This window comes from Mollisia scopiformis (assembly GCF_001500285.1).
Source record: "Mollisia scopiformis unplaced genomic scaffold LY89scaffold_14, whole genome shotgun sequence".
NCBI classification, from domain to species: domain Eukaryota; kingdom Fungi; phylum Ascomycota; class Leotiomycetes; order Helotiales; family Mollisiaceae; genus Mollisia; species Mollisia scopiformis.
Window position 1 is genome coordinate 200204 of NW_017263594.1, and position 22050 is coordinate 222253.

General features: G+C 48.0%; 8 protein-coding genes across 8 annotated transcripts; 3 read left to right on the plus strand and 5 right to left on the minus strand.

Moving 5' to 3' along the window:
* Nucleotides 1-3412: 3412 nt before the first annotated feature.
* LY89DRAFT_587490 (uncharacterized protein) lies at nucleotides 3413-3706 on the plus strand (the record flags this gene model as incomplete). The annotated part of the gene is made up of 1 exon (XM_018209434.1): nucleotides 3413-3706. A coding segment is annotated over one exon (294 nt), but the record flags the coding sequence as incomplete, so codon positions are not given.
* A 2187-nt stretch (nucleotides 3707-5893) lies between these two features.
* Nucleotides 5894-6679, minus strand: LY89DRAFT_782945 (glutaredoxin; the record flags this gene model as incomplete). The annotated part of the gene is made up of 3 exons (XM_018222629.1): nucleotides 5894-6216; nucleotides 6321-6606; nucleotides 6656-6679. 3 exons carry the CDS (start codon nucleotides 6677-6679, stop codon nucleotides 6050-6052), a joined length of 477 nt encoding a protein of 158 aa, XP_018070019.1. The 3' UTR covers nucleotides 5894-6049.
* Nucleotides 6680-6961: 282 nt separating this feature from the next.
* Nucleotides 6962-9644, plus strand: LY89DRAFT_618167 (flavo protein; the record flags this gene model as incomplete). The annotated part of the gene is made up of 7 exons (XM_018210830.1): nucleotides 6962-7462; nucleotides 7532-7808; nucleotides 8272-8444; nucleotides 8473-8749; nucleotides 8809-9141; nucleotides 9191-9363; nucleotides 9412-9644. The coding sequence occupies 7 exons, from the start codon at nucleotides 6962-6964 to the stop codon at nucleotides 9466-9468; spliced, it is 1791 nt and encodes a 596-aa protein (XP_018070020.1). The 3' UTR covers nucleotides 9469-9644.
* Nucleotides 9645-9717: 73 nt separating this feature from the next.
* On the minus strand, nucleotides 9718-11199 carry LY89DRAFT_670215 (uncharacterized protein; the record flags this gene model as incomplete). Its single annotated transcript, XM_018213146.1, has 1 exon — nucleotides 9718-11199. The coding sequence occupies one exon, from the start codon at nucleotides 11197-11199 to the stop codon at nucleotides 9718-9720; it is 1482 nt and encodes a 493-aa protein (XP_018070021.1).
* Nucleotides 11200-11817: 618 nt separating this feature from the next.
* On the minus strand, nucleotides 11818-13190 carry LY89DRAFT_587773 (putative branched-chain-amino-acid aminotransferase; the record flags this gene model as incomplete). Its single annotated transcript, XM_018209447.1, has 2 exons — nucleotides 11818-12973; nucleotides 13081-13190. The coding sequence occupies 2 exons, from the start codon at nucleotides 13188-13190 to the stop codon at nucleotides 11818-11820; spliced, it is 1266 nt and encodes a 421-aa protein (XP_018070022.1).
* A 717-nt stretch (nucleotides 13191-13907) lies between these two features.
* LY89DRAFT_782950 (uncharacterized protein) lies at nucleotides 13908-16063 on the minus strand. The gene is made up of 6 exons (XM_018222630.1): nucleotides 15593-16063; nucleotides 15408-15535; nucleotides 15150-15178; nucleotides 14973-15042; nucleotides 14755-14898; nucleotides 13908-14698 (listed from the first exon to the last, which is right to left on the minus strand). The coding sequence occupies exons 1-6, from the start codon at nucleotides 15716-15718 to the stop codon at nucleotides 14251-14253; spliced, it is 945 nt and encodes a 314-aa protein (XP_018070023.1). The 5' UTR covers nucleotides 15719-16063; the 3' UTR covers nucleotides 13908-14250.
* Nucleotides 16064-17089: 1026 nt separating this feature from the next.
* Nucleotides 17090-18586, minus strand: LY89DRAFT_587488 (phosphoethanolamine cytidylyltransferase-like protein; the record flags this gene model as incomplete). Its single annotated transcript, XM_018209433.1, has 4 exons — nucleotides 17090-17440; nucleotides 17487-18258; nucleotides 18310-18427; nucleotides 18481-18586. The coding sequence occupies 4 exons, from the start codon at nucleotides 18584-18586 to the stop codon at nucleotides 17090-17092; spliced, it is 1347 nt and encodes a 448-aa protein (XP_018070024.1).
* Nucleotides 18587-18967: 381 nt separating this feature from the next.
* Nucleotides 18968-20879, plus strand: LY89DRAFT_685619 (uncharacterized protein). Its single transcript, XM_018215119.1, has 2 exons — nucleotides 18968-19915; nucleotides 19988-20879. The coding sequence occupies exons 1-2, from the start codon at nucleotides 19293-19295 to the stop codon at nucleotides 20724-20726; spliced, it is 1362 nt and encodes a 453-aa protein (XP_018070025.1). The 5' UTR covers nucleotides 18968-19292; the 3' UTR covers nucleotides 20727-20879.
* The last annotated feature ends 1171 nt before the right edge of the window (nucleotides 20880-22050 follow it).

A 22050-nucleotide genomic window follows, 5' to 3' on the forward strand; every position in this document is an offset into this window, starting at 1 on the left:
ATAGCAAGGACAAGAATAAGGCGACATCGAGAACTAGTTTTAAAGACGACATTATTATGATGCTTTGTATGTTTGCTTCCTTGAAAGTGACGGTATCGGCAGAGATGATTGCATGATGGGAATCTAATTCCACGTTCGTACCGACAATTACAGCAAACAGAATCATAATCTCAACTTCGACATGAACGCCACGAGCAACGACGACAGAATGTTGTTTGATGATCTAAGTTGCTATGGAGTCTTGAATGTCAGACTCTTACCCCAAACATTGTCGGTATAGATGTAAAAAAACTAGATGTCAACTTTAGATCTAAGGATACCGCTTTGTGGATCGGAGATTGAGACCTACTTCATCTATGTATCATGCCTCCGACAATCATGCTAAACAGAGTAAGATTGACCGAGTCGAGATACTTTGCGATAGTAATGTTCCTGTAGATAGCTAACTTTATAAAGCATGGCAGTTCAATTACAGATAAAGGTCGAATTACAGATGCTCGAAATCGTTTCGATTATTGTTCGAACCAATGCCCCGAGATTCGTCGAGTGTACGGTGGATAATATAAAGTCCGGCAAGACCGAGGACAAGATCTTTTGAGTCTTCGAAGCAGTGGATATAGAAAATGGACTCTAAGTGTTCGCCATAGATATTGAGTCATTTGAGATTCATAGTTGGAAGGCACGCTGATTATTACAAAAGAGACGTAGGGAAAGACGAACTTGATAGATTTACAATTGCTATTGCAGGAACACAGGTCGTAGAGTATTATTAAATACTTAGCATTGGCTTAATCGGTCTACTCTTGGCAGGAGAGAATTGCCCCCAAAGCGATAATATCTTTTTATTTCAAGGCAGTACCAATGTTGGAAATTCAGTTCGAGATTGAGGGAATAAAAATATCTGAAGCCACAAGAACATTTATGCGGTGTACCCTCTCAGCCACCAGGTCTTCACATGAACGAGGCGCGAGAGGAGTTCAGTCAAGATAGTGCCACAAAGATGGCCCGATGCACTGCATGGAGAAGAAAATCGCATAGAGTTCACCGACTTTGAGAAAAGTAATTAATAGAAGCAGATTCCTGAAGCAACTCAATTATCCAAAAAAAATCGAAACACATTGCTCGGTCCATGTACCGACACTTTGATGAAGCAGCAGTGCCCTTGGACCGAACTATGAGCCTGCTCGGGCACCCAAGCGAAATTTGCATCGTGATCAAGTCTTGATCCACAGCTCGACATTGACTTGATTGAAGATTTCTTCGTCGGCATGCATATTGCTTTTCTACCCCAAATTGTTCCAGAATCAGATGTGCAACCAGCGTGCCACTGTCTTGATCATTACAACTCCACGTGACGGGAATGTCGTGATGCCCGATCTGAGACCGTCACACAGCGAAGAGACGCTGTGTCACGTACAGTAGGACCCGACGCCATCTGACGCCTCGTTGTGTCAAGAAGTTGCGCATGCAGTCAAGTTCTCTGGTTGGCATCTTTGGTGGTGGTTTGCGGAAGCATACTGTATGTGCTGGACCAGCAGTGAAAAACGCCGAGGCCCCTTAATTGGTGATCAGAGTAATCGATTCAACGAATAGCGATGGTGAGTTGGCCAAGCGTCGGATGTGGGTGACTTGGGCTGAAGCAGCGGTGTTGGCCACAACACGAGGTTTGTACTGTACTGTAAAGTTGTGGGATGAACATGAGCATCCGATTTGGCAGCTGTTTTCTCACGCTGCGTTTGTTTCTCGCGGGGACAGACAGACAGGCTGACAGGGGAGCCGGGAAAGAAAAAGAAAAGAGGAGGATCGCTTGAATGAAACAACGAGGCGGAGTCCGTCAACCAGGGGGGGATCCGAGCTGGGCTCCCCTTGGCCCAGATCCAACTTTCTCGGCAAGGCAGCAAGGCACACCGCGGAAGGAGTGGAAGAGTTCCCAGCTGGAATTTGCTCGTGTTCGTCCGATCATCGTCTTTTTCATTTCGGGATTCCAGGCCCTCGCAGTGCACTGCCGACCGACATCACTCTTGACCATCGTCCGGGAGGAAAACAAGCCATATCCGTGAATTGCATCTCGACACGGATTCGGCGGATGGGTGGGTGCATAATGATATGTAGTTCTCATTGCAGTTGTCGTGTTCAACACGTGCAGGAACATCGACACCACAAAGCGCTGACCATGGGCTGCAGGCGGAGGGCGATCCATCAGCAGCAGAGAGAGCGAGAACTCGGACAAGCAGCAGCAGCACCACCACCACCACCACCATCACCACCACCAGCAGGTGCAGGTTGAAGGAGTCGAAAAGCAAAAAAACTGCTGGCTGCATGGATCCCCGGCCTGGTGCAAAGAAAAAGCGGAATCGGCTCGTAAATCCCCAGGCACGCGTCTTATCCCATTGGGTGCCCATTCTCGATCTTGTCCCGTTCCTGAACAGCCCCTGCCTCTTCCCCCTTGCTGAGCCTTCCAACACACAACAATTCTCTCCCTTCTTCAACATCCAACTTCCCGCCTTTCTTTCTTTCTCTTTACCTCACAACCTTCACGACTTCATCTCCTCAAAAACATTCCTGTCTTTCCCTTCCCTTGTGAGACATCGACCACTGTACACTTGTACATTTCCATTCATTCTTGACGCCAACCTTCATCGAGCATCAAATCAGCCTTTCTCAGCCCCCGCTATCCTTCACGAACATACGCCAGAGACATTCTCATCGCCAGCCGATCTGCCAAATCTCACTCATTAAAGAACCAACGCATCACGCCCCGCATATCACTCGATTTCTGTACTCTTCTTCTTCTCGTACAGCACCTTCTTTTTCAACAGCCATTATGAAGTCGACAAATTTTGTTCTCGGAGCTCTCTTGGCCTCTGTTGCCATTGCTCAACCCCACAAACAATACCACGCCCGACACCACAAACGTGCCAATGCCGAGACCACCGTGATCGTCACCGACTGGGTGTATGAGTACGAGACTGTCGGTGTAACCACCACTATTTGGGTTTCTCCCGGTTTTGTTGAACCCGAAGTCACGTCCTCTACCACTCCTTCGACCACGACGATCCCTCAGGTCTCCACGAGCATCTCTCAGAGCGCCGCACAGTTCTTCCAGCCAGAGAGCACTTCCTCCACGGAAGCTCCAGCACCAACTCCATCTACCTCCAGCACCAGTACCTCGAGCTCTACCCCAAGCCCTGTGTATGTTGCACCTACGACATCGACGACAGCTTCATCTGTGTACGTTGCTCCTGTGGAGAGCTCCAGCTCTAGCTATGTTGCTCCGGTTGTGGTCCCGACTACAACCACCCCGGCTGCTGTTGTAGAGACTACTACTTCTGCTGCTCCTGCTGCTACCACTTCTGACTCTTCTAGCTCCTCTGGTTCAAGTACCGGTGTTTGTTCTTCGGGAAGCCCATGCACTGGAGATATCACTTACTACGAGGCCGGACTGGGAGCTTGCGGTTGGACCAGCGATGGTTCCACTGAGCAAGTTGTTGCTCTCCCCTACGAATTGATGGGTACCCAATCCAACGGTAATCCGTACTGCGGCAAGACCATCACCATCTCGTACCAAGGAAAGACAACCCAGGCTAAGGTTGTCGACAAGTGCATGGGCTGCATGGGCGATTCCATCGATCTTTCCAACGCAGCTTTCCTCGAGCTCGCCGAGCTTGCGGTCGGTCGTGCTAGTGCCGAGTGGTGGTTCAACTAGGTATCTAAAAGTATGTATGCATGCTTAGTAGAGTGGATCTCTCAGCACCAATGATGTTGCAAGTCGACATCTACGAATCTTCTTCAATGGGTCAATATTCTACAAGCATAGGAGGGAGACGGTCGAAAGCATTGGGAGGTATAGAAGGCGTCACAACAAAATAAGGAAAACTACATTTGATGATGTGATGATGGTGCCTGGCGCACAGTGTGAGCTTGGATCAAGCTGAAAATTAGATCTTCTTGTATATACTTAGACCTTAGTGTTTGCGTCTTGCAATACAATGTGAGGTTGCACTTTGAAAATTTGCCGTTGTGGTTTTGTATAAATTGCTTGCTTGACATCCGCTCGACTACCGGGGCAAAATCAGAGCTGGTACATTATTCGTTGTCTGTGGTCCCCAAGATATCAGACGTATAGAACAAAAATCTTGACAGCGAGAATGTCCAGTCTTTCGATAGTAATTGACTTGCAACTATAGTCTACAATTCCGGTCTGGGTTGGTAGTGTACCTCTAGATACAGGTTCACCGACCCTGGCTCCATCCAACTTTCCAGAGTGTAAGATGTGTCGCAACTTAGTAGTTGATAGGTAGTTGATTGATGGGAAGGGGTGGGGTATTTATCGACGGTCGTTGTAAGGAAGCGAGACTGGATAGCGTGAATCTTTGAAAGGAAGGAATAGAGAGCTGGGTGAGCGCGGGGTTGTTACGTGAATTTTTGATGGCAAAGAATAGGGAATTCACGCTTTGGATGTTTTGGGTGAATTGGGACATTGTACCTTTACCTAGGTAAGTTGATCGCTGAAAGGAACATAACCATTCCATACGGGTGAGGTCATAACTGTTTGCTTCAGACATCAGATAAGAAATGATAGGCAGCAAGTATGTTGGATATGCAGCATTCCTCCACGCGAAGTGAGGAATGTGGTGTACACGTTTTCTATATCATACCACCACCCCGCACTTACGACTTACCCACCAACCCATCCTCCCTTTTTTTATTGACTAAGACTAATACCAAGATGCCTTGCGGACTTCTCAAAAGCACAAAAATCCACTTTGCAAGTCTGGGCATAGGATGCAAAGTCTCAACCTCAACCCAAGACATGACAACCAACCCCACCCTCACCTCATTCCCAGACTCACGATTCCTCTCCGCCGCAAGGTAACTACCCTCCCCTCTCCTATCCCACCCACCAACTCCTCACAAAAATCCTCCCCGCCCCCCCACAAAAACCTCTCACCACTAATCCCCCTCCCCCCAGAAAATGCCAAAACCCCACCTCCCCGCACCTCCTCTCCGCCACCCTCCGAATCCACGTCCCGAAACAAGGCCTCCTGAAATTCTCCTCCACCTACACGCACGCGCACACGCCCGCGCTCAAAGACCTGATCCAGACCTTCCTCGACGAGTACGGGACCTGCAGCCAGAACAAGAATATCATGGAGGTGTGCTCGACCGAGATCAAGCTCGAGAGCGAGCTTGAGGAGCTCGTGGGCAGTTTGGGGGGTTGTAGGGAGTGTTGGTGAGTTTTCTTTTTTCCCTTTTTTTTTTTTTTTTTTTTTTTAAATTTTTTTTTAAGAGGGGAGGTGGGAGAAGGGTGCTGATGGGTGATGTGAGGGAAATAGTTCGGTGAGGATCGCGAGGCCGGAGTTGGGGTGTAGGATTTCGCTGGATGGGCAGACGGAGGTGAGGAGTTCGAGGTGGAAGAGGAGGGAGAGACAGGTTGTTTGTTTGGCGCTTGAGAGTCTTTCTGCTCCTCCTCCTCCTTCTTCTCCTACTACCACTGGTAACAACAAAAACAACGACAACGAAACTCCAACGCAGTTCCAAGATCTGGTACTTGAGCCAGAGAAAGATGGGATTGGGAAGGCGAAGATGGGAAAGGTGTACGTGTGCTGGGAGTGGAAGACGGTGAGGATGGGTGGGTGTACGGTTTGTTGGGGGACGGACTTTGTGGTTGATGCGGTGAGGGGGGAGGGGAGGGGGAGACCTTGTCTTTTGAGGAGGGTAATGAGGAAGGTTGGGGTTGTGGGGAGGGGTATTGGGAGGAGGGATTTTGCGATGAAGGGGAGGGAGAGGGTGGAGCCTGAGCAGGAGTTGAAACCTTTGCTCATTTGATGTTTTTGGGACCAGAACTTCTGGGAGGATATGAGAGATAATTCGCAGGGTAGATTGTGTTTCTTTGGACTTATTTTTGTTGTGTTAAGGAACGAACGAATGAAAGACATAACTCATCTTGGATCCTTGACCATCCTTGGCTCTTCTTCGAATAAATGAGTGACATCTGTGGAGTCGTTCATTTGTACAACAAATATACAGTTTCCTAATCATCGCCTCATCACTTTGGCGCTTCACCCTCGGCGGGAACCAAAACCTTCTTCTCTTCCAACAACTTTGCCAGCTCCCCATTCTGATGCATCGCAACTATGATATCGCACCCACCCACGAATTCTTTGTTGATATATAATTGTGGTATCGTTGGCCATTCCGAGTATTCTTTGATCCCTATACAATAGTAAGTTGTCAGCCATTCGTTCACCCTGCACTCTACATTTCTCTCCCTTTTATCTCCAGAATTTATACAAAGGAGTGGAAATGGAAAATTGTACCAGCTCTCAATGCCTCATCCTCCAACACGTTAAAAGCAGCAAACTTCTCAGGATCAACACCCTGTAATCCTAAGATTTGAATACTAGCTCGAGAGAACCCGCATTGAGGTGTCTCGGGTGTGCCTTTCATGAACAGAACCACAGGCCGCGATTCGACTGCTTTATCGATTGCTGCTTTTGTTTCTGTAGATAGCAGTCTGACGGCGAAAGGTGTGAGGCGGGACTGTGGTTGTATGAAGCGGGAGGCGAATTGTGAAGAAGAGGGACGGGTAGTTGCACGGAATGCCTTTTGTTTGTTAGACTTTGCGGATACGAGAGGACAGGGAAGGACAAACAGCAGATATTGGTCTGGCGAACATTTTGGTGGCCATGCTTGGTATGTGCAAGATACAGAAGCTGTGTACAGAATGTCGATGATGTCGGCAGCTCGAGAAATTTAGATGGGAGGCTGACCAATAAGATGCTCAGTAATCAGATGCTAGAACGAGGCTGAATATGACTTATTGATAATCAGACGAGGCTCTCCCCACTTCTTCGACAAGCAAGTATTCATTTCACAAACAATGATATTGCAACACCGTCCTTAATTTCTCTCTCATACAAAAGTGCTCTCAGAGAACTAAAGTAATAAGCCCGTCAAGATGCTACAAATGATCCACCCCGAACACAACCCAAACCACCACCCACCATTCCTAGCATCAAACCATCTCCACGACGGAAAAGCACACCTCCTCCTCGCAGCCTCCGGCTCAGTTGCCACCATCAAGATTCCTAACATCCTCGAAGCTCTCTCCTCTCACCCAAACCTCAGCATCATCCTCCTCTTAACCAAATCCGCGTCCTCGTTCCTGCAAGGCCAAAGTGCCGAGCAACCACATTTCAACACCTTCCACCGCATCAAGAACGTCGATGGCGTATTTCTAGATGAGGAAGAATGGGTAGTCCCTTGGACGAGAGGAAAGGGGATCTTGCATATTGAGTTGAGGAGGTGGGCGGATCTGCTGGTTGTAGCGCCGTTGAGCGCCAATACGATGGCGAAGGTGGTGGGTGGTTGGGCGGATAATCTATTGTTGAGTGTTGTGAGGGCGTGGGATACTACGGGGATTATTGATCCTTTGAGAATCATTCCTTCTTCACGTACTGTGGTCTCGGAAACTGGAGCAGCGGATACAGGGAATGGAGAGGTTGTGAATGGTGGTCATGGGAATGAGCTGGCGACGAGGAAGAAGAGAATTATAGTTGCACCAGCGATGAACACGGCGATGTGGAGACATCCGGTCACGAAATCTCAAATTAGAGTTTTGGAAGAGGAGTGGGGTGTGGAGGGAGAGAAGAGTGAGGGTCAAGGTTGGTTTGAAGTTGTACGGCCGATGGAGAAAGAATTAGCATGTGGAGATGTGGGGGATGGGGCTATGAAAGATTGGAGGGAGATTGTAAAGATTATCGAGAAGAGATTGGTACTTGAGGATCAAAGGACGACATCAGTGAGTTAGGGTTGAGTTGGATAGTCATCGTTGAGCGCATCTTGCATGGAGCTTTGCATGTGGCGTTGGGCTTCGGGAAAAGGTTGGTGATGATCTTCTTGGTACCATTTGCAGCGTTTGTTCACTTTATGAGCCAAAGGAGCTTCAGGCAGCGTGGAATTTACGTTGATGTTATGAAGCATGAGAACTATGCTTAGTTCTACGAGTCACGCAAGCAAATTCAGAAGAGCAAAAAATCAAGCATGATTCACTATTCTAGCCACGTCTGAAGATTTTTCAATGTTCATTGTGGCCAAATTGTAGTCTGGCGTGCCTATGATCAAAAGGAAGTGTTCTCAGCACGCGGTCAAGCTTGTAGCATTTCAAAATAATCTTGTACATGAAATGGAAATTGTCCGTAACAACTTGAGGCTGCTCATCATTTTAAGTTCTCTGTTTTGAGACTGTTCTTTCAGAGGCGACCTCAGTTAGGCCTCTCGTTAAGCGTGAGTTCCTATTCTGTCGTCGAACATTGAAGCCTCGCCTCCATCTATTTTCTCCAAACAACGCGTCCTCCAACCTCCACTCCAACAACAAGAGTCACCCAAAATCCATAACTTCACCAGACTCTCACCATGGCGCGCGAAGCCCATACTCGGAAGTCTGCAAACAAACTCATCGTCGTCGAGCCACCGCCTGAGCGACGCTCCACACGTCTTTCGGACCAGGCAGCTCCAAAATCATACCGCTACGTCTCCAACAAGCAAGCACCCAGCTCTTCCGTCCAGCGTCCTGCTCGCAAAGCTCCAGTCACCAAGGATTCGAAGAAAGCTGGTAATGCAAAGCAAAATGTTTCGATTACAGGCGTGTTCAAGAAGCAACAAAAAGTCAAGGCTGGACGCGTCAGTAAGAAACAAAAGCGCAGAGATGCTACCCCGGAGTTAGATCTCATGGATGAATTTCAAGGTCTGTAACAATCTACTCCTGCACCTGGATGGCTGAGCAGTTCTGAAGTGCTGTACTAGCTGGTGTTAATGAAGCTCGCATGCATATCTCTACTCGTGCCAAAGCTACGTTCACGTCTGTCCACAACGGGTTCAGTTCCAAGTTGCAAGCCTTCCATGGAGAAGATACAGCGTTCTTGCAACGCGTATCTGAGACTGCTGCTATACTCAGTACTCCTCTCCTGGAAGAGAAGATCGAGACTGAGATTCGACGAGATGGCAAAAGTGTTGTCGAGATTGTGGAGATAGGCAAGCGCGTTGCAGCTTTCAAGGCATTAATCGACAGCGAGGAAGCGAAATTGAAGCAAGCTTGGAAGGAGTGGGATGCAGTTCAGGAGGAGTACATTGAGCTTGGTAGGGTATTACTGCTACTCACTATGAAATCGGTGCTGATTTAGGCCAGGCGTCGATGTTTTCGGTGCGGAGCTCTTTGGTAGAAGTGAAGCGGAGGGTGCAGGGTATAAAAGAGAGATTGAGTTGTTGGATTTGGAGCACGAAACTCGTGTTGAAGAACTCGAAGAGGAGATCAACGAGATGGGCTCTGAGACCTTGAAACAAATGAAAGCTGCTGAGGAGGTAAGTGTCGACTTCCGGTTTACGAAACATGCTGACAACTCCTCCCAGGAAATGGATGCAGCTTTCAAGATGGCGCAAGCAAAACTTCTAACAACTCTATTTTGATACTGGCTTTGACAAATTTGCGATGTTTGAGATGATACAGGGGAGTTTGCTATATCGACTATCTTGCTCGGGGATTTATGGGAACCTGTTACTTGAACAGCCAAGTAACAGCATTATTACATTATGTTGTCAGCGAGCTACTTGCAGTCGCCTTACATATGATACGCTAAATAAATACACCTTTTGAAGCCTTCTGGTCTTAGCCAATATTCGCCTGGGTCCCTTTACAACAAAAATCGTCTGAGAGAATCAGCGATAATGGTATCTTGCAATACAAAGCAAAAAAACCAGGAACATGACAATGCAGACCAAAATAGTGCTAAACCTTTGGCTCTCTTGATGGACAACAGCAGCGGCTGCTCTCCTCTCCTCGCTGTCCTTCCTCTCGACCTCACTAGGAGTGCCATCCGCAGTGTGGACATCAGCTCCGGGGGCAGCCGATATCTCTACTGTGCTCTTTTTGGCTTTCTTGGCACTCCTCCTCTTCTTCTTCTTTTGACTCTTGATAGGAAGCAAGGGAGCAGGAGCATCCACCTCAGCTTGGACCTCGACAATAGTTGAAATGTCCAAATTCTTCGTGGACTTTCGAGATTTTCGAGGCGCGACAACTGTCCATACGTCCTCCACAAAGCCAGTGCAGATAGCATTCGGAGTTTGGACCCCAATGTCCTCGGTCTCTTGGGACTTTGCTGCAAAGTCTTCCGCAGCCGAGACGTTTTGTTCGGCTGAAATAGAGGCTGACAAAGAAGCAGGAATTTTTTCTTCTTCTACTCCTTCTCCTTCTCCTTCTCCTCCATCTTCTTCTCCTTGACTGGTGGGGACATTCTCATCGACTATGCCACCATTATGTCCCTCGGTGACGGGAACATCAAGCAATTCACCCTCCAGAGAAGGGAGTCCGTCTTCAGCAGGCCTTACAGTCTCATTGTCCCCATCCTGGCTGGGACTTTCCGGAGCGATCTCCGAGTCGAAAGAGTCAGGCTCCTTAGCCTGTAGATCCTCCTCCAAATCAATCTCATTGTCCTCACCATCAGCGGGACATTCAACCAGCAGTCCCTGAGCCACGGTTTCGTCGAAGTCAGGGAAATATTGAGTTTCATTGTCCCCCTTCTGCTTGGAAGCTTGAGTTGCTGCTTCCTCAATTGAATCCTCGGCCCAATCCATCAAGCTCGTTCTAGAACTATTTCCTGCAGGAATGTCCGACGCGCCTGGGGACTTCTCCTTCTGTTCTGCTTCTTCGGCGGAATCTAGGCCATCTTCTTTGGTTGCGGTGATTGTCTCTTGTGGTGCGGGGATTGAGATGTGGGTAGGAGGTAAAGACATTAAAGTGTCAGAAACTAGTTGGGTTTCTGATTTTCGGGCTTCCATGTAAGTTTGCCTCCTTCTCTTGCTCTTAGACTTGACAGTAGTCCAATCTTCCACGATAGGCTCGACACTTGCGCTCTTGCGAGGTGCGGACTTGAACCCAGTAATTGGAGCCTTTGAAATGGCTGTGATAGCAGCTGGAGGAGTAATGTTCTTGGCTGGCTTGGAGAATGCCATCGATGAACAAACGACGACCGGACTCTGGATATAGAAGTCCTTGCACTCTTCCTTTTTGGTATGTGCAGGCGCTCTGCTCTGCTCCTCCTTCCTCTTCGCAGCTCTCTCCGCCCATATGGGATGTGGTGCTGCTGCCTCGAGTACAGAAGCTAGACTTGGGTAGTCGGTGTCCGATGGAATGTAGGACATTGTTCTGGTTCTTCCTGACTAGTGTAATCGACAAGTAGGTGCTGGTACGTGTTTGTCCGTAGATTGTGGTGCGAGGGTTATAACATTATCCTGGTGAAAGATCCCAAGTCGAGGACGAACAATGAAGAACAAATGTAAAATAATTTTGAGAAAACTTCGAAACTCTAGTGTGGACTACTCTAAACCTATCATCAAAGCCCTATGGCCCTTGCCTTGATTTAAGTATAGGATGTGATGTTCGTTGTGTAGCTAAGGCCCTTTTAGGGCGACTGGGGACTTCCTAGAGCCGGGAACTAAACCACTGACAGCTCTGGTCCATTTGTTTCGAGGACGGACTACCAGAATATTGAAATCATGATGAGATATAGGATAACGATAACGATAACGCATGAAGAAATGCAAGTGGCGGGCTAGAAAGGATCGCAAATAGATGTCCAACAGACGACGCAGACGCAAGATAATATTTGCAAATAAACATTGTCTATGAACAATCGACTCGACTCTTATGCTAAGTATCTTTAATTAAGAAGCAAAAGTTTTAGATAAACGCTATCCTCCAATGTACTCCAAAAACACCTACAATGCTACACAAAATCTGCTTCTACGGATCCGAAATATTTACTTATCTTCCACCTCCGGCACGACGACTCCCCATTCGTGATCCTCTTTTCCATACATTATGTTGGTCAACCAACTCTTGACCAAATGAGCATAATCGCCACTATTACCACGAGCCATAGGAATATCCAAATCCTCGTCCTTGTAGTTAATGGCAGCGACTGGGCAGACGAAGTATGCAGTGCCGGCAGCAAAAGCTTCAATAATGCGACCATCTTTCGCAGCGTCAACCAAATCATCCATGGTGAAGTTTCGCTCGACAATCTCAAGGGATTCAAGACCACTCTGGCCGCTTGTGAGTCGCTCACGTGCCAATTGAAGAATGCTTCGCCTTGTGACGCCGTCGAGAATGATCTTGCCGTCTAGAGGAGCCGTGACCAGCTGAACCTTTCCTTCCTTTGATCGCCAGACGACAAAGAAGTTGCTTGCTCCAGCTTCCGTGACAGTGCCGTTGAGAAGCCACAGGACCTGATCGTAACCGCGTGCTCGTGCTTCTCCATTGGCCATCAAACTTGGACCATAGTTTGCTCCGACTTTGGCGTATCCAAACCCACCTGGCCATGCTCGGACTCCGTTTGTCGATGCAAGCAACCTCATTCCAGTTGGTGCGTCTAGTGGTGGCATGAATGTGGCAATAACGAATAACGTAGCCTCCTTGGGAGTGGCGACACCAAGAGCTCCTCCGGAACCAATCATTGTTGGTCGCAAGTACAGGAAAGTTCCTGGCTTTGGGAGCCACTTTGGTCCATCTACCGCGATCATAGCCTTGATCAGCTTCTCGAGCTCTGCTGGGTCGAAAGCAGGCAAAGAGATACGAGTCGACGAGACGAGCATTCGCTTGCAGTTGGCATCTGGTCTGAAGAGTCGTAGTTTACCATCGAAACCTCGGTACATCTTCATTCCCTCAAAACACTCAGTGGCGTAGTGAAGAACAGATGCGGTGGGAGCCAAGGAAAGATTGCCGTAAGGTCGGAGTTCTGGATCAGCCCAACCTGTGGAGGCTTTCCAGACAGCAGTAATCATATGATCAGTGCATTGAGAAGCAGTCATGATAATTGGGTCTCCAGGTTGAGGAACGGACATTGGACTAGTGGTCTTGGTGAATTTGAGCTTGGAAGCATCCAAAGGACGGGGCGCCATCTCGGTCTTGACGCCACTGTAATCGGTCAGTGAGGCGTTTTGAGAAAGTGCGATTGAAGTGAGAGGGTTCAATATATGCAATTGGTATCAATGGGGTGAATTGGTGTATAAAGAAATACTTACTTGCTTATCAATTCCGGGGCCGTCTCTGCAATCTTTCGAGCAACAGCAGCAGTGGTAAGCTCAGAAGTCTGTTGAACTCCATGTGGAGGGGTAATTGCAGAAGGGGCCATGATGTTCGAGTGGAAGCAGGAGAGAAAGAGTTCTTTATCGTGAAAAGATATTGAATCAATACAATGAAGAATGAAGAACAAAGAGAAGGAAAAGAGAAGGACACTTTGTAGTTCTTGAATCAAAAAGAATTTCACACTAAGTCATAGTTTTTCTCGGAGGAAAACTGCGTTTCGGGCGGGAGCTAAGATAGCTATCAGTCAACGGCCAGGGGCCAAAAGAATTTCCTGCTTGCGAGGCAAGCAATCAGAAAGATTCTGCAAGGAATTTTGCAGATACTTCTACTCCACCGATATCCGAGCTCCATCATGGCTGGCCGCTAAGATATCCATCTCAATGCTCGGCTCACCCAAGGATAGAGGGGTAAGAACTGAAGGGTCGGGAACCTGGTCACCAGGGCTGTGTCACTTCACAGACATCTGATGCTCAACGTTTCCAATTGCTTGAAAACGTAACGTGAGAGGTCCGTCACCGCTTGTTCACAGGCCGATATCGCCAATTGAGACGGCATCATGACGCTTGGTAGATCATCAGGGGCGACAAGTGAAGGGCGCAACATTGAGGAGCCGCTGGAAGAGGAGAATCGAGGAACAAATCCCATTCCGCATCTATTTTCGGCTACGTACGCTTAGGCTCGGGCTCGGAACCCGGCACGTGCCCGCGCCCGCCGCAACGTCTCTCGTTGATTCAAGCCAATGACAGTAGTTGCTGGCTTCGAACAATCAGACTGCGCGTTCAGGGTTGAATGATCAGAGTTTTATCCAATACTTCAACGTCATCTGAGGCGAGATATATTCACAATCTTTTCTCTCTGCAGCAGAAATTTCGACTCTAAACCGAACAACAGGAACTCCGTACGGCCATGGAAGAATGTGACATTTCCCAGTGAAAGAGGTCTCACCTAGGACGAGGCGAATCCACACGATTACCCAGAAGAATGGTGATATTGTGTTCTGGGGTCCTCAAAGTTCTCAAATTGACTATGCAAATGGTTTCCATATGACGAGCAATATGCTGAGAACAAAAACATGCGATCAGTCGACCGGGTTCGAATGCTCGTCTTCACTCATCCAAGATGTCCAGTGCCTTCTTCAGCCTCTCAACTTCGGCCTCCACATGGGCTTGGACCAGTTCTAGCTCCTTCTTCTCTGCTTCTCGTTGTTGCAATTCCTTCTTCAGTGCAGCCATGGCGTGCGTGCTTCCTTGAGCATACTCGAAGCCCGGTATATGGTCATTCATACCTACTATGGTATGTGTTTGAAGAACCAGATCCTCAAGATTACTGGCTTGTCTCTTCGAACTTTCGTGGCGGTTTTTGATGTGCTGTGTCAAGTTGTACTTTCGAGCAAAAGCCTTTTGCGATCTGCTACATTCCGGAAACGGACATTTGTAACCTGCCGTCTTATGCGTCTCGAGTGTATGGCGTCGAAGTCTTGCTTTATCAGCGAAGGAAATGCCACAAGCCGATTCCTGGCAAAGGTAGGGCTTGTTGTGCTCATCTTTGTGCTTCCTAGAGATTCTGAGCACGATTCTGATACGTGTTCTGGTTGAATGGAGATCACATACTTCAGATCGCAAGGTCTCGAGAACGTTTCCGCGTGGCAACCTGGCCAGGTGCAACTTAGTTGATTGGGCGATGTTTCTGCCATGGCCGTCTTTTTCTCCATTTGCTTCTTGCATTCTGGATTTGTTGGTTGTACTCCAGTCTCTCTGTCAAGTCTGTTAGTCCGCCAGGTCCTTCTGAAAGTACAAATACCTCAAAGAACTGCCATAGCACAACTCACTGATTCGGCGGCACCTCGTGAAATGGGTCAAGGAGTGTCGCATCTTCTAAGTATTGCGAAAAAATTTGATCTTGTAACATTTCAGCACTTCAACCTCCCTCTACCTGTGAAAGTGCCATGTAGAGAAAGTGAATGATTTCTCGAATGCCAGCTTTTCAGTGTAGTTTGGGGGCTTACCTGCTGGGTCAAAGTTCCACCAATCGTCTCTAGAGATCTGTATCAGAATCGACTCTTCGGAATAATTCACTGCAGGCTTGGCTCTCTCGCACGCTCAAGGCACTGCCCTTTGTCGACGGAGAGATCTTGCCGGATTATGCAACTCTAGATGCTGCTGGGACGTTCTGCTGCTAAGTGAGTTCTAACAGAAGTATAGCGATGACATACCATCGAAAGAGGGAGATGTCATCCACTGTGTATGCACAGGACAATGTTTACGATGTGTTTCGAGTTGCTGCAATGTACAGGTGATGGTGCCGACGGCATCCATTGGTCCCATTGGGCAAAATTCCATTCATACCAAGTAAGTCATGTCCTACATGATGATTCGGTCCGTCATGCGTAGCCTAAGATAGCGAATGAGTGAGTATATGCTCACAAAATTGAAATATGTGAAGACTTACAGCAATCTGGTCTGGCCTATACTCGAAGCCCCATAGCCATGCCATTCCATTTCCATTATTCCATGCCATTTCCATGCCATTTCCATGCCATACCAGTGACCCATAACCATGCCATACCATTCCCATGCCATTTCCATGCGGTTCCTATGTGGTTTATATGTGTTTTTCATGCGGTTCCTATGCCGTGCCCTTGATGTCCATTTCCAGATCCGTATATTCTTAATATAGCCATGTACCGCAGCCACTTTCCAGGCGTTCCTGGGCTACGTCGCCGTCATTGTAGCAACCTCTAGGATTATCTCACACCTACTCGATTTGTAGGACACGCACACCAAAGAAAAGACGAGAAGAGAAGAAAAAGGTAGACTAGACGTACACGAATCCACCCCCGAAATCAAAACTTTCCCAGTCCGTACTGCCCTCGAATGCCGGTCCGTTTTGTGTGTTCTCGGGATGCGCCATGTCGAGTCGAAGTCAGGAAAATAGAGAACAAAGAATGGAAGGAGAAATGGAAAGCACCTGCATTATACAGGAAATAAAATGAGGCTTCCTGTGCCGTTCAGCGCTGGTTGTCGCACTGACACATGCCACCTCATTTCCACCCAGAAATGGTTTCTGGGTTGAACTCGATTGGAATTAAAGGAGGTGGTGGCTGATCTTACCGAAATATGATGTGGGATCTTACCGAAACAGCCACATCATATTTCGGTACCTGAAAGATTTGTTGTTCCTTCTCAGAGCGTTGGACTACAGCAATGAACGAGGACTGATGGGTGAAAGGGGCCACCAAATCATCTAAATCCGTACTGCTACCGGAGACCTGTCCGCTCTATGCATGTTTCCATCAAAAGTCTGTTTACTCGCTTATGACCCGAAGCGATATTCTCCCCTTAAAAATCACAAAAAGTGCAGAAGAAAAAGAAAACTAAATTCAAGAAACTAGATCTAAGAAGCAAAAACTCCAGGCAGCCCTCTTGACCCCGCACGCTACCAGGGCGTACGGGAGAAGGGTGCCTTTGAAAAACCTATTCGGGGGAATAGGTTTTTTTGCATTGCTGCAGTATCGAACGTAGGGGGCAGAGGCCCCCCATTGGCGCCAGGCGGGATTGGCGACGGCAGGAAATGCTTATTTGAATCTATATGGTACAGGAGGCTTGTAAGGCTATGGGTGTGGCTACGCTAAGGAAAGTAGGTTAGCGGGTTGTTGTCTTTATCGATAGCCTCACTTTCACTTAGCGTGCAATGAGACTTGAGCTTGCTTCAATGGGACAATGTCGGGCGAGTCGAAGAGGTTGAACATGCTATTCTTTTGGTACTAGAGCTCAAAGGAATGTAAGGTGTCATTGTACGATTTCAGGCCGTTGTTTGTAAATTCGTAAATAGGTATCTAAAGCCTCTAATCCGGAAGAAAACTCATCTGTCTCGGAAGTGTTGAACGCCGAAATCCATGCACCGCTAAATCTCAAGTAACCTCTACCCGAATGTATTGACCTCTGATCATGAAGTCATCTTCTTCTCCTTTAATCGCTGCTCTTCCTCTAATATCTCTCTCCTCCTTTGGGCTTCTTCACCAATGCCCTTGACGCCTTTTACTCGCTGTCGTTCTTCATACATGTCCCGACTCTTCATGATCCTTTGGACGATTGAACCAGCGTTTACTTCGGAGAAATCGTGCCTGCCGATCTGTTTATAGATTCCCATAGCTTTTGGAGCTGTGTATGGATCATAGGTCAAAGGCATGAAGCTCGTGGGTCCGTGATAGACAGCATCTGGAGTGCCCCAAGGCGTAGAGGTTAGGTAAGCCTTGGTAGGAGTGAAAGGTGCTCCAAATATTACGGCGTTGATGTACTGCATATTTGTTAGTAATTTCCAAGTACGTCGACGATAAACTTACCTTGCACTGTAGAACACATAAGCCTCGCTCGTATATGTTCATGATGGGATAGTTGACTCCTTTCCAGTGATTGATAACCTCATCGTCATGAACACCAGCGACGACAAAGACCGGTCCATAATCCCCACCTTTGCCAACTCTCTCATCAATCGCTTGCTGGCTGTACCACCCTTCATGCGCACCCAGCTTCTCTTCAGCTTTGATAACCTGTCGAAGGAATTCGATGTGGCCGGGTGAGAATAAATCAAAGCCTCCATCTACATAAACAACGCGCTGGCCTGGTTTTGGTTGTAAACCTTGGCAAAGATTGCTGAAGATACCCTTCTCTTCGGCTGTGGCGTCTTCTCGAGCTTCAATTGAGGCATTCCAGAACCACACGCTAGCACCCGGCTTGAGGCCCGTCTCATCCGTGGCGTACATCTTCATCCTTTCTGTTAAATCGTGCCCTTCAGCTTTCCTCTCCGCTTCAGTCCCCGAACCTTCTTCACCAGCCAAAACTCGAGTCAAGGATTTGATGAAGTGTGTGCGAGTACATAGTAGCATTCTACCGACCAGATCCGTGGTTGAGATGCTCGGAGTCCGCTTCACAACTTTGAATCGCCCAGCGGCCTTCACATACCGATAACAGTCCTCCCCATTACTATCTGAGGTGATATCGTCCCCATGCACAACGTATTTGCAACCAAAGTGTGATATCCACGGCAAGGAGGTAACATACGGCGCGTGTGGTACAGCCTGAGTGACCCATCGACATGCATCCACCGCAGCGACTCTGAATCCAAAATCAGCGATTGTCTCCAAACAGTGCGTGTTTTGCCGTTACCGTTCTTCCAATGTCATGACCGTAGGACCTTTGTTTTCTAGGATTGATTCGTCGGAGTGAATGCCAACGTAAAGTTCGGTTCCGAGTTGCCGTGCTTGTAGCATTGCTCCGGCATGGCCTATGTACCGCTGTATCAATATCTGAACCATTAAGACCAACTGGGAAGCGTACCATGGTGAAAGAAGTCCCAGCAGCCATCGACCCAAATCCTCCCCTCTAGAACCTCAGGCGCAGGCTCTCCAGCTGGAAGCTCTTCTTCAAGCTTCGTATCAGTCATCGTGAGATTGTGAAGTCGTTGCGATGATCACCAGCAAGGAAGTTTGCACGATGAATATTTACCATCGCGGGGTTCACCGCCGCCCCGCCGTCCACTTTGAGTTTAGTCGCTTCAAATGACTGGCAGGGTGGATCTTGTCTCTTATTCGCAGTTGTTCCCGGGTGGCTTCAGGGCACAATCTTCAGGGGCAATGTGCGTATCAGAATCAGTTGGAGTGGCTTGGTGAAAAGACCCCTGAAAGTTTCGAACATCGACGAGGAGGATATCCTAGTTGGTCTTGGTTATTGCGAGAATTATGATTGATCCCGACGTGTAGATGGATATATAGGAAGCTGAAAGGCGTAGTTTCGACCCTGTCCTCCATTCCACAAGACTTTCCATACCGTAATAAGGCTGTTTGAGTGTCAATCATGCATCTGGCGCCTATTTGGTCACTTTCTTTGCTTTTCAAGAGGCGCTCGACCTGACATTGGTCCGGCACTGAACGGTAGTGGAAATTGAGAAACGTTTCTTTCTTTTTAGATCTCGACTTGATCTTCGCCCATGTGGTTTCCTGCTTGTCATCACATTTTTGCATCATTATTCACGAACCCAGAGGGAAAGTAGGATCGAGAAAGTAGAGAGCGGGATGCTGAGAATTTTGGCGGGACCAAAATATTAGTGGTACAGTGCCCCTGCTGCTGGCAGATTGACGGGCTAGCCCAATATGCACCGCTCTACGGCGTCCTCCTCAAATGGACCATCGACTGGAGGTCTGTTCAAAGGGGGAAGCATATTTGGGGGCAGCAGCAAGACACCAACAAGACCGAGCACCAGCAGCGGATCTCCTTCGACGCACAGCGAGTCTACGTCGACGCTTAGTAGTACGACGCTGTCCAGATCATCCACCTTCTCGAGGAAAACATCCCTCTCTTCCACCCAAAAATCCCCACAAGCCGCCTATCGGATTCGCAATTCGAGCGTCGCCAGCCCAGAACGAAGAATACAAACATCTGCCTCGCAGTATACGGACAAGCATCCATTGCCTGGACCAGCGCCAAGTAGGCAGGAGGTCGAGCAACCAAAGTCTGCGGATAGTTTCAGACAGGTGGTGGCCAGCGCCGAAGCGGTGCGAACCCCAGGCTCGGGAACAGACTCATTTACTTCAACAACACCATATGCAAATATGCTCGTCAGACCCTCAACGGGCTACCAAGCCACAGGTCCCAATGGACTGCCAGCGTTTGCACCGATTCAACCTCCGAGTCCTACATTAGAAACCATTACATACCAACATATTCAAGAGACTTCGTCGAAGAGGATATCCACGTTAGATTATTTGAGAAAGGCGTAAGTATTTCTAGTGAATGCTGGCTTGTCAATACAAGCTTCAATGGCGTCAATTGCTAATAATCCTTACAGGCACGAAGGACGAGTCTATTGGTTCAATACATTATTATTCAACAAACCCGATTTACAACGAATGCCATATTTCGACTCCAGGAAACTCGCCCGACGAGCCACGAATTATCTTTTACTAGGGCTCTCACTACCAACGATATTAGATCTCAATTCCTCAACTCCAATGGAATTCCTCAAAACACTGAATGCCCTACTTTCCGAATTTGAGTCTTTTCAACAGATACATCCCCCAGACGGCTCCTCATCCTTATCACGAGGACGATTTCCACAAATGTTCAAGCGTGCAACCGGCGCAAGCAATAAAGGACGAAGGCAGAGTTCAGCAGCAGAGATAGGTCTACCAATGGGCAGTGATTACGACTCCAAGTCCATGAATAGCAGCATATCCTCATCTGGCGCGGGCACGGTAACATCGTTCGCGATCAGCGAGACTGATCTTCTTCCCGGAGAGGAATACACCCATTTATTAACACCATCGTTACCTTTCGACCCGGACTTTTACGAAACTTTTGCGACGTTGTGTGACGTTCTTATCGACTGTTACACTAAGCTTATGAGTCTGGTTGGTTCTCCGAGGGAATGTAATCCAGCGGTAGCGGAGATGTTCACCAAGGCCGACCAGAGAGTGAGGAAGATTATTGTACAAGGTGTTGTCAAGGAGTTTGAGGAGAGTAGTAGGGCTGGTGTGAAGACCGAAGTGGCTGGTGTAGGAAAGGTTGTTTTGGGAGGACTTATGTGAGTGCATATTTGCATGATACCAGGTTTTGGCGTTTTGGGATTGGCAACATGATTCATGGCATGAAATGACTGATATGATCATCCTGTATGGCTAGTAGAAGATTTGCATCATTATGCTCCAAGCTACATAAACATAATACAACATATCCAATTGATAACTTTTGCGTCCAAAGCCTAGACGGGCTCTATGAACCACCTCGCCAGCTTCCTTTAACAGTCAGGAACCCTATATAGTAGAGACGCCCAATAAAATTCTACCATGTTAAATGTCCGACGACTAGGAATGACTTTCGCCTTTGATAAGTCCTCTTATAAGCTAGAATATTCAAGAACTCTTTACCAAATCTACCAGGCCAAATTTCCTCTCCCAGTCCACGAAGCTCCGACTCTCGATGTAACCTCTCCTTAATCTCATTAAAAGGCATTCTACAAGCGAGCGGGACCGAGTTGGTAGAGCTTCATACACTGTTGCTGGATATGATTCAGAGATGTCCTAAAGTTGACTAGTTGAGCAGTCTGGAATTTTGTTGCATATCGCATTCCGAGACCACTGAAGATCTACTTGAGGTAATGGAGATCTGCTTGAGAGCAGTTCAAAGTTCTGTTGCATATCGCAGAAATAACTAGAGACCACTTGTGAGTGCTATGGTGATCTACTTCAAATCTATTTGCATTTTTTGTTGCATATCGCACAGATCACTAGAGACCACCGGAGATCACTTGCCAGGTGTCAAGTAGATCACTTCACAGCTGCGTGCACTTTGTTGCATATCGCACAAGACCACCAGAGGTCCACTGCCAGGCGTGAGGTAGATCTGCTTCACAGCTGCCTACACGTTTGCTCTATGTCACCAGAGACCTGGGGAGAGAACTTGAGAGTCCCCAGGGCTGAGCAAGGCTGGTTGAGAGCTGGTTACCAGAGCTGTAATCAGCTCAAGGTCACCCTTGAGCTGTGTAGAGCTGACTGTTGAGCTGTCTGAGGTTTTGATGAATGTCGCTCGCAGACCGCACAGAACTGAGCTTGGATCACCTGCGAGCTGTTCAGAGAGCCGAAGTAGACCTGGCTGCAGATCTGTTTACGGCCACGGCCCACAGAGCCGTGATCAGCTCTAGATCACCCATGAGCTCTACTAGAGCTGAATAAAACTGGCTGCAGAATTATGTCCTACTTCAGCAGCTCCCCAAGTCCAACGGCGCACACACCAGACACACCATGAGCTGTCTCGAGAGCTGGGACAGATCTGGCTTCCGATTTGTCTGTGGCCACCTTAACAGCTGTCACCAGCTCTCGATCGTCACTATCTTTCAACTGTCTTGACCGGATT